Consider the following 12,187-nt stretch of genomic DNA (forward strand, 5'->3'; position numbering starts at 1 on the left):
AAATATTTCATTAACAACCTCATAATATGGCATAAATCATTTCTCCTGAAAAACTCCACAAGGTTAGTTTACTTTTTGAGGTAAGCTTTTATCGGCTTATTTTCTAAAAGCAATTAAGAAATTTTATTCATATTTCGTAAATAAATATTTCATTAACAACCTCATAATATGGCGTAAATCATTTCTCCTGAAAAACTCCACAAGGCTAGTTTACTTTTAGAGGTAAGCTTTTATCGGCTTATTTTCTAAAAGCAATTAAGAAATTTTATTCATATTTCGTAAATAAATATTTCATTATCAACCTCATAATGTGGCATAACTCATTTCTCCTGAAAAACTCCACAAGGCTACTTTACTTTTAGAGGTAAGCTTTTATCGGATTATTTTCTAAAAGCAATTAAGAAATTTTATTCATATTTCGTAAATAAATATTTCATTAGTGACCTGATAAGATGGAATTACTTATTTCTCCCCAAAAACACAAAAAGTAGTTTGCGCTTGAGGTGAGTTCCTAGCCGGATGATTTTTCAAATACGACTCAGACGATTTTCTTTATACTCTATAAATAATTATTTCATCAATAACCTATATCAATAAACATTAGACCAATGTTGCATAAATTATTTCTTATGAAAATATCCACAAGGAGTAGTTTACTTTTGGAGATAAGTTTTCTTCGGTCGAAGTTTCTTTTCTTCGAGAGTGCCTGTAGTTTTGTTTGTATTTCACTAATAAATGGTTTACTTTAAGAAATTGGGGCTAGAAAGTTTAGTGCGTTTGCCTGTACCTTTTATTTCTTAATGGCATTGAGTGTTTTTGAATACTTAAAAATTACTTTTTGGCCTGTTGCTTAATTATGAAACTTTTCAAATCTGAGGTTTTGAAAACTTCATCGTCCTAAATATATTTCGCTAGCTTCTTGTGTACAATACTTTTATTATTATTATTATTATTATTATTATTATTATTATTATTATTATTATTATTATTATTATTATTATTATTAACACTGTATGAATAAAGTGACGAACTGATAAAACTGTTGAATATATGCTCGTTAATATTCTTATTATTGTAACCAAATTATGTTTTGTTAGCGACGTTCACGATTCGAATCCTGGTGGGGTATAGAATTTTCAGTGGCGATTCAGGATAATGAGGAAATTATTGAGAGCTATTTCAGTTAAGAGGTAACGAGCAGTGTGGTTTAACAACGATAATTGAAGCGTTGACCATTCATAATCTAAAAATGGTTTGAAAAAGTTGTAAAGTTAAAAGTTATGTGACATCATACAGCAGACCGACTGACGTGTCCATACATTGCTAGTAGTGTTGCCTACGAGGCGAGAGGAGATACATGACAATTCGAGACGAGACCAGAAATTTCTGGGATCTCGTGGGCAACACTAGTTCACCCAAGTCACCAGATATCAAACACTGTTTTAGTTTCACACATGATTCGAAGTATAAAAACTGTAAGTTGATAAAGTAATTGTTCGAACATAAAGAATGTATCAATTAATGTTTAATGATACGCAAGTCATTATATAATATTCTCCAATAATACAGTTTGTTTAATGTTATATTACACGTATCTTGGGCGTTTCATAACGCGGAAGAATTCTGGTAACTACTAGATGAAATTAAGAAAGAAAAAAACAGGACATAAAATTTCGACATAAATTTACCAAACAATAAAATAAATATTTTGAGATGCGTCGAGAAAAGTTTTCCGAGAGTCAAGACGAAACAAGAAAGAATTCTTCAAGAAATGAGACGAAAAAAACATCATTTCTCTTCTTGTCTCGTAGGCAAATTAATTGCTAGTACTCTTGCTTGATGTCAACGACAAGATTTTCTTTACCAAACGGAATATCTATGAAGCCAATATCTCTTTTAATGATTTCTTTTAGTTATTCTTGATAGATTTTTTTTTATTATTTGGCAAAATTGGCTTCATTTATATTTACTATATTTAAATTTAGAGGTGTTAAGTATAATCAAATTGAAACAAGTTAGGAACAATAATTTACGTTATAAAATAACGAACATAAAATTAAGTTTAATTATTTCTTGTAATTTCAGGTCGTTTCTGCGGCAGCGGTAGAATATATGAATCAATTATATCAACAGGAAGCAGAATGCTTATTACATATATTACATCAAATAAACAGAATGGCCATCGGGGATTTTCTGCAAATTATGAAGGTAATTAGGTCTATATAAAACTTCAGACGTTACCTAATATTTAGAATGCGCTACTCCTAGATGTTACTGTGAGTTATCTTATCATTAGGAATTGATAGTTAAGAGCACTATATGATCAAAAGTATCCAAATTTTTCACGTTGTAGACACAGTGACTCCACCTATGGCATGGAACCAAGGAGGTTATAAAATAGAGGATCTGCCCATATGTATCTTCATACTATTAACTCAATAAAGCCAAAAGAACAACCGAGGATCGGCACGTCTGATTGGCTACACTCATTTCCGTCATCGTCTGATCGGTTACTTTCGTTTCCGACATATTTAGGGTTGCTAGATTTAGTAAACGAAAAACCAGGACACTAATCTCAGGATATAAATAAGGTCAGAGTTCCTACTCATTTGGCCAGAATCAATTAATTACCTGTCTTTCCCAGGTTACTAATCAATTTTCCAGTTTATTTTACACACACTTAACACGAATGAAGCACCACAAGAGATGTATAAAGAATGTTAAAAGTTAAAAGCAAAGCTGTCTGGCACCCATTATTACGAACTCCAATTTGTTCTGTTTAATAGGTCCTAAATATTGCGCAAACTATGACACTCTTTCCCATTTATGATTGAGGAAATACTTTTTCTCTGTCGCGTCATTACCTGAGTCAGAAACACTATTCTAAAAGAAATACAAATTTAGCAAGAAAAAATACATTTATTCAGAAGAAAAATTCAGTATCAAAATTAAACAAGAGACATACCTTTATGCAGTGGTGCTATTCAGCCGGTTCACACCGGTTCGATGTTGAAATATTTCGAGTTCACAGAACCATTTGATATACTCAGACATGAATATACAATACACACATAACCTAGTCAAGAGTGAAAGAAAGAAGCCAAACAAACTCGTGAAAACACCCCTGTACTTTTCCCGCTCGCTTATATTATTGTAAAAGCAAGAAATTGTGAATTGTTTCAATTCAATGGGCAAGACAGAAATTTGAATATGAATTTCTGGTTTTGCCCGAAATATTGAGATTTGTGAGTGTAATGAACGTAATACGTATCTAATGTCTATTACGTGTGCTATCTACCTGTTTTTGAATGACTCTGATATATTCATTAAGTCCGAAGGTATGTACATTCGAAGCAATGTGTACGAAATAGAATGGTCTTTTCATCGATATCTCGAACGATTGCTTGTCATGACCCTTCTCAAAATAAGGTCCTTTCCTGGTGTGACACCCTATATATATATATTAGGGTGTCCCTATATAAGGTAGTTTCGTGTTATGAGCACCATACTTTGCTTTCTAAAAGTAGATAAATGTTGATACAAATAGTCTTATCGTGGTATTAAGCACAATAGTCTACACATTAACGGATATTTTGTAAGTAAAGTAAACACTAAGAGGGAATATCGCTATAGAATTACACATTGAGATTAAATCAATGACAATAATCGCAGATGTAAAGGTCCTCTTCCACACCGCACATTCTGTTTGCCCAGTCCTCACAGGATACACACTGAATCCATTCTTCTCCGCTAGTGTCTTCCGGAAAGAGTCTTTCGAAAAAAGAAAGAAAAAAAAAAGAATGCATTACTCTCTGGTACACTGGACACTAAACCTTATTCTGATGATGAGTCATTATCTGCTTGTTCATACTTTAGTGTTTTCCTTGACTTGGACGCAGATTGCGACTTACAGGTAACCGTACTCTCGCATTTCGATTTGAGTCGTCTTGTCTACCTGCGTTCCGTTTAGTTTCTTTCTGTACCTTTTCCATCGTAGGTAATAGTTCTTTTTTTACACAGTGACGAGGTTATTACTGCAGCTTGAGTAGCTTTACGGCCTCTTGTTGACAGGTTTCCAGACTTGTAAATGAAAGGGTATGTCGGTTTATAGAAAACCTTACCCCTACATGTTTGTTCATGTTTCACTACCAAGGGGTATCAGTTGTCACAACAACCACGAGGATTTGCAAAATTAATAACTTAAAGAATAAAAGTATCTAATGAATAAATCACCTACCTCTAAATAGTTCTCGATTTCCGATGATGAATTATCAACAGAAATTTTACCACAACGAAAAACAAAACAGTGCTCTTCATACACTAATCCACCCTCACAACTGGTTTAAATTGCACTTGCTCCGCCTAGTGCTGAGACTAGAAACTACTGATAATGTCTCCGCCAGAGTGCAGCGTGTTGCAGCCGAAAAAAGGGCAGTATGTAGGGTTTACGGAGCTATGTCGCTTTTGGTGCTTTTCCTCTCTCTCTCTCTCTCTCACTCTTGCTGTTTCCACGAGAGAGAAGAAGAAAAAATTACACATTTTGCTAAAAAAAAAAAAAAAAAAAAACAAGGCAAGGTTTTCAGAATATTTTCCTACTATTCTGTGGAATGTTTGCGAACATAGCATGCATGAATAGTGTGGGGTCTTACCTTTATTATCATATTTGGAAGTAATCGTAACTACGCAGTCCATATGCTGTAGGTATTATTTTGTTTCGTGTGGCAGTGTGGGGCAAAGAGAATAATTTTAAAAGGGACAAAACGAATAGGGATCCACTGTCAAGAAATCTGTACAAAAGAAGAGTGCGAAGAAGTATAGCAAGTTCAGTAAGTTTACCGAAGCAGGTACTAGTGCACTTTCCTTGAAGAAATTACCAGAAAAAAAGAAGGAAATGTTCATATCAAGATATTTATGCAAGAAGAAGTATTTTTCTGCTGCTATAGATATGTCAAATACATCTGGAATTACAAAGAAAAAATCACTTCCAAAATTTTCAGAAGAAGACGGTAGTTACTAGTACAAGTATTGTAATGAATATTATTCACACCTACCTACCGGATCCAATGCTCTATTTGTCTATCATGGTTTCACGAAAATTTCACTGGTGATTATGAGGGTCGAGACATTTACGTTTCTGATCTGCGCAGACCAAGCATGTGATGTGATATTCTAAGCTCTACTTTGATTTCTTAAATTGCTGTTAAGCAGATTGTTGTCATTAAGGTTACTTAAGATATTAAACCTATATGGACTTGAGCTCTTTAAATATGTTTAGTTCTTGTGTAGATCCAATTCCGCATTTAATTGTATTAGACTAACATTCACAAAATGTTAAGCATTTCAGTATTCTTGTACACCAAGCAGTTCACTTAGGTGGCAGTTCTTTTTTTTTAATCTATCTATCTATGGGGTCTACATATAGATCTGTCTCTCTCTATATATATACATATATAGACAGTGGTCGAAGTGAGACGGTATGCGGTGGTATGCCATACCCCCTCTGGTTGTTCAGTGATCAAGACATACCGTCGCTGGAGAGTGGATTCTTTAATAAATCCATTTTTATACACAGTAATTGACGAGTAGCTTTGCACGTAAAAAGATTTTATTTTTTATGTAGGAATAATTTCTAAGTTACCAACACCGACATTTTTGTTATTTTCCCCCTACCTTTTGTTTTTCAAATGAGGTGTCTTCCAAGTTGTGCATTAGTTTATATTTTGATGTCCCATATTGATTCCTATATGTGTGCGTGTTTTCTTTCCTTAATGGAATGTAAATGTCGTGTTTTGAACATGGGTGGATTTAGGGGTTATTTGCTGTAGGAGAACGGATCTTCTGGGTTTTTAGAATACCCCTCAGTTGAGTGGGGGGCCCGGGAGTTTTCCCAGAGGAAATTGTTAATATAAAAACTTGGTTTTTGAGCATTTTCGTGTATAATCCTCTATAATACAACATAAGGGGATATTTTAAATTTGTTTCAGAAAGTTGTAGGCGGGTGATTAAAGTTTCTCCATGCTCCTTTCCCCCATAACTAAAGAGAAGCTCTCCAATGGTTTTCAGTCGTTATCGTAAATAGAAATGCAATCTTTTAGGCAACATACCCTCACTGTATTTCAGGATTTAGATAGCTGGTATGTCGAGTCAAAATCGTAATAAAACATACCGCCTCTGCTTTTTTCCCCACTTCGAACACTATATATATACAACTTTTGTATATTTTGTATATTTGTACTAAACTCTGGCCTTTAATATGTGGGTTTTCGCTTAATCACTTTAGAACCCTATCATGATCCGCTTTGCCCGACCATTGGAGCAAAGCGTATAAATTGCAATAGTTCAGTTATTACGTAATATCACATATATATGAGATTATCATAATTCTTATATCATCATTTGGAAGTTTAATAATCATTGGGGTATGTTTAGTACAAGGGGTCCAGAAGCACGTAAAAAACACAAAATTTACAGGAGAAATGAGTGATGCAAGTACTTAGACGTAACATAACATAACCAAATCTAACATAAACTAACGTAAGATAACCTGAACTAACCTAAACTAACGTAATATTAGTAGAAATAAGCGAAATTCTATCATTTTTAGAAAATTATGCGGGACTCCTACACTAATATAACATAAACTATACTAACCTAACGTAACTTAAACCAGCCTAACCTAACTTAAACTAACCAACCCTACCCTAAACTAACCGAATGTGAACAGAAATTACCAAAATGGTAACTTTTTTTTTTTTTTAAATAGAAAAGAGCTGGACCCCTTCTGCTAAACATAGGCAAAATGTTTCTTCAAAGTTTTAGTTTCCTTGTTCTAACTTTAGTTGTCACTTGAGGCTGTTGAAGTTAATTCGTTCGCTTTGCCCTCTTCCCCTAGATATAGATATACAGTATATACGTATATATATACAGGATGTTTCAAAACAATACCGACAACGTTTGGGAGATCATTCCTGACACCAAGATAAAACAAAAACTACAGACCCCAACCTGGGTGCACAAATGCTTCCTTTCGGAGTTATAGGCTGCCGAAAATATGAAAAAATGAATTTTAAATGTCCATAACTCCAAAACCATGGGACCTACCCTAGTCGGGTCAAGACTTCACTTAGGAACTAAGATGTGTCATATCCAAAAATACATGTTTCAGAATCCGGCGGTACTCATGCAACGATTTTTATGGATAGAGTTTGGTTAAGGGCATATAATTTGAAATACTCATCAATCACCTCTGGTGGTTTATATATATATATATATACAGAACCGGTTAATGAAAAATTAGAATAGCACCACTGCCTTTATATATTAAAACTGCCACTTTTTGTGCTAGACTAACCTGAAAATTACTGAAAATTTGACTTCACTCCACACCCACTGGAGTGGATAAAACGCTTGTTTGTAAAATTGTTCGTCAGAACACGGCAGACAGGACGAAATAGCTTAAATCTGGTTAACATACAGCCACAAGAGCAGTACCACTATTGTTTATTAAAATTTCAACAATCAAGCAGTCCTGCGCTGCCGATTGAAGTGTAAATAACTAGTAGTTAAAGCCCGTCATGAAAAAAAAAAAGTTATTTTTCATTGAAAGTGATATTCAAGAAAATTATTTTCCTTAACATTATGCCTCCTCTTGAATATTTTAAAAAACTTTTTCCCTCTGAAAGCTAAACAATCCATAGGACGAGAGAGGGAATGTGATTTTCAAACTTCTTGTTGTTTATTGAGTAGAATTAATTAGCTACACAAATTTTCCGAAAACTTTCCGTTTATAGATGAGACCTACTAGTTCTTTCAGGTTGATTTTCGTTTCAATCTGAAGAAAGAAAACCGGGACAAACAGGCGTCCCGAAAACGTTTTTCGGGACAGTTAATTCTTTCATTGAAAAGCGGGGACGTCTGGCAACCCTAGCCATATTTGTTGGCTCAAAACATTGCGATCTTATTGGGTGGAGTGGATAGAGTAGGAGTGGCGAAACTGTGACGTATGGCTTCACGATTTTGTTGTATAGGCAGATCCACTAATTTCTAACATCCTTGCACGGATTTCAAGCACACGGACTTGCACCGTGGTTAGGTGATTGATAGCTACAGATGTAACAACTCGGTATGGACAATTTCAGCCCCCTAAACATATCAATATCGACTGTCTCTGAAGTTATAGTGAAGTGAAAATAACTATGACAGACATCGACACCCCGAAAGTGACTCAGAGAGTTTCATCTTCAGGTACTGTCAAGCGTTGAAGTTAGTCATCCTGAAAAATTGGAAATCATCTACCTACACCGTCGAAGAATTATATAGTGCATCATGAAGTACTCTTAGCATCATGAATTCGTGACTGTTCGGCGCAAAGTATAGAACTTTCTATCACAGGGTAGCTGTCACCAGATCACATCGATAAATGCTAGACGCCTCTTCAGGTGATGTAAGAAGTAACATCATTGTAACACGGAACAGTAAAAAGGCATTTGTTTGGTGTGACGTATCTCAATGTGGCGTTCTGATGAAATAAGTGTGCATTTAAAGAATGCCTGTGGAACGACATCTACTGATCAGTAAAGTGCCTTCAGTGCAATTTTCTGATGTAGCGTTAATAGTGTTGTTCTGTTTCTCTTGGAAAGGAACTTGCTGTACATGGCGATGCCACGCAGATGGTGACATGGATGTTCTAACTCGCATGGAAACCAGTTCCAAGATGCAGGCGCGGATTCAAGGGGGGCTATAGCCCCTCCCCCCTTGACGCTCAGATATACACTGGATAAAATGGGCTTCAATCCTACTTTACACTGGATAAAACGGTAAACTAGAGTTTAGCCCTTCTCTTGATCATATCCTAGATCCGCGTCTGCCAGGATGAGCATTGTTTACGTCAACATCACAATCTATTCATACTGCACCGTTTTGTGAAACCAGAGGAAGGGGGTACTTTCTTAACAAAGTACCGGTAATGCACTGGCCTGCTCAGAGTCCTTATTTAAACACTTATGGGTTGTTTTGGTACACGACTTCGTGCCAGATCATAATGACTCACATTGATACCTGCCCTCTTGCAGTTCTCCACGAAGAATGGAGAGCTATTTCCCAGAAAACTCACCACCTGATCAGAGTGGAGGTTATATCATGAAGGCAGAGGATTAGTGAACCCAACAGTAGACGCCATTACATGAGATACACCATAAGAAACTTCGATTTAGCTGGGTATCCGGATATTTTTGATCACTAGTATTGGTGCAGTTTTATTATACGATCGAAAGCGTACTTAGTCTTATTGCTTGGAAGCTCATAATACTTACCACTATTCGTAGTGGAACAACACTTCATATGGCATAAAACACAGCAATACGTGTGGCACCATGGTTAAGCATGATCACTTTGTACGGTATGCTGTTTTCACATAGCATTTCATTTCATCATGGCTTGCTTATGAAGTATTACGTGTTAAAAGGTATACTTTGAATTTCGTATTTCTGCTCTATTATATACATGTGAGAGGTAAGATCCTGATATGTTTTGAGTACTATACATTTCTTCCGTAAATTTTACCAACCTATGTTTACCTAAGCTGGGACAGCACAATTCTCGCTTATCCAGCGACATTTATCTGGATATATATGCGCCGTCTTTCTTCATTGTCCATCAATACAAAACTTATTGATTTTGGTGACTGGGACCTAGGTCAGTATCTAAAGATGTAAAACGTCAATTGAGGCAAAGAAAGAAAAGAAGATGTTTATCTGCTGTTTGCACGGAAATACTCTCACACACTTAAACATGGCTTCGATATCATTCGTAACTGTAATGCTCGGCGTGGCTTTTATTTTTTGGGAAAATATCACTGTTGGACAGCTCCGCAACTTGACAACAGCCCCATTTCAGGCATGACTTTCGATGATTATTTTGATTGCAAATAGGGATGGCGCTGTAAACACTAAGTATTGGGGAGCTTTGCTTTCAGTTTTTATTGAATTTTTACTATTTACATGTCAATATTTTTGACAATTTTAGTATTTGTTACAATTTTAGTAAACTGTGATTCAATTTCAATATTTTCATGCGCCGCTTATCCTTCCTTATTACATTAACAGTGTAAAAAACAATTATAATTAAAAACAGGCTAATTCGGCCAATTTGACACGAGCCATCTTAATACACAATTTTATTTCAAACAATTTTCATTTAAAACAATATTAGTGAAACAGTCCACAGGGCTTTAAGGCCGGGACTTCCTTTATATAAATCTCCCGTAAGGGACGTAACTGGAGCTGGAACTGGATGATTATTTTTTAAGGGATCCCTTTCATTTCTTCTATAAATTTTCATACTTGATACTTTGATTTGGGATTAGTTCCATACCAAACATCTTAAGATAGCTGCCAATGTACAATGGACTTGACCTTTACCTAATGATTAATATTTTACATACCTGGTGTGGTACTTTCCGAGTGGGTAAAAATTCAGTTTATTTTTCCATTGACACGTATTATCTTATCTGTAAGTAATCATAAGTTTTAAAATCTTGAGTGATAAATTTTGACGGATGTACACCGTGTTGATTGTTTACATTTTGCTGGTTTTGCGCTAGCACGCAGAAGATTTATGCATGGGGAATGTTTAAAGTGGTAAGTAGTGTATTGTAACATAAAATTAAATATTAAGTATTAATTAGTTTTGGCAGAAATTATAGTGGAGAGTTGTACACAGCAAGACAACATTTCTTTTCTGACGTGCATTTAGTATTACACCTATACAAAAATGTGAAATTGCCATTCTTTAGGTGTGTAAGCTTCAAATTTAAATTTAGTAATCTTATAAATGTTCCGCAGTGTATGTGGTAGCAAATAAAAACTGATCTAGGTGTGAACGTCTCATTGTATACCATTTGTAGTGCACAATGAAATACTGTTTATTAAGTACACTTATTTATTTTATTTTTAGTTACTTTCGACAGTGCCGGCATCTATGGCCTTAAGCTTGTCAGATGTGAGGGATGATTTAAAAAGCTAAGAGTCATAGATGCTAGCAGTTTCCAGAAATATATATAAGTAAAATAAATAAGTGTACTTAACAAACGTGACGTGACGAGGGGGGTCCTCGGTGAGCACACTATTCAGGGAAGGGGAAAGGAAGGATACGTGCGGAAGGTATGTTAGGTACCGTCCCGGCATTTGCCTAATGTGAATGAGGAAAACCCACGAAAACCTCACTTAGGATGACTGCCTTGAAAAAAAGCTATTAGTTCTTTTCGACCGAGGGTCCCCATCGGGATTCGAACCCGGCCCCCTCCCGCTAATAGCGAGAGTGTTAGCAACTACCTTACACGGGTCCGCTACACTCATTTAACCAAACATTGTTTTCGTATTAGCCAGAACAACACATGAAATTAATATAACAGAACGGGAACTAAATATCATTGACTAATATTAAATAGACAAAGAGAAAAAAAAAGTCTATTAACGCAAATTTTTGCTTCCAGAGCTGATGAGAAACTAATTGTAACTTTCCAGTCTTTAATCTGTCCCATTAAGATGACACTGTTTCGTGCGAGGGATCCCTGGTTCGATTTCTTGCCACGCGAGTTTGTGGTTGACAACATCATGACCGTGAGCTTTCTCGGGGTTCTCCCTTTCCTCTTACAGTGTCATTCCACCAATTATTCCATTGTCATTCATTTTTCATTAATCCTACAAGACATAAACGTTGTACACTCATGTCCAAAATGATTGTCGCATATATATAAGCGTCTTGTAAGAATACAATTTGACAATAGTTTTGCAGCATACTTTTAATACTGATACCGTACTATGTGTATAATCGGAAAACGTATATTTGTGGTAAATTTCATAGGAAAAGAATTATAAATACGAAAATTAGAATGAGTAAAACAAAATGTTGCTAAATGGACAAGAAAGTTTTTTTTCCTTCGTTTTATTGTTCTTATTTGCTGCTCTTTTGACATGAAATTTTCCTCATACACGTCTTTGCCGATTATACACATACTAACATTGTAAGAGATACCGGGCGAATTCGTTATCAAATTATATTCCTACAGCAACATATTTATAGACATGCAACAATAATTTTGGACATAAGTGTACGTAAAACTAGAAATTTCATTCATTTTTCCTCCCATTAATGTTATCTTGCTCCCATTATAGTGTCTCAGCTTTAT

The 12,187-nt window shown here is 35.3% G+C and overlaps 1 protein-coding gene across 1 annotated transcript in view; it reads left to right on the forward strand.

The window, feature by feature from the left end:
• Nucleotides 1-12,187, forward strand: part of tok (tolloid-like protein 1 tolkin) — a 288,653-nt gene that overhangs the window by 250,916 nt on the left and 25,550 nt on the right. Inside the window, exon 8 of the mRNA XM_081771019.1 lies at nucleotides 2,086-2,208. Coding sequence (XP_081627145.1) covers nucleotides 2,086-2,208 — 123 coding nt within the window. The remainder of the gene's footprint in view (nucleotides 1-2,085; nucleotides 2,209-12,187) is intronic.

This window comes from Thermobia domestica, chromosome 1 (assembly GCF_964235325.1).
Source record: "Thermobia domestica chromosome 1, izTheDome1.hap1.1, whole genome shotgun sequence".
In the NCBI taxonomy this organism is placed as follows: Eukaryota; Metazoa; Arthropoda; class Insecta; order Zygentoma; family Lepismatidae; genus Thermobia; species Thermobia domestica.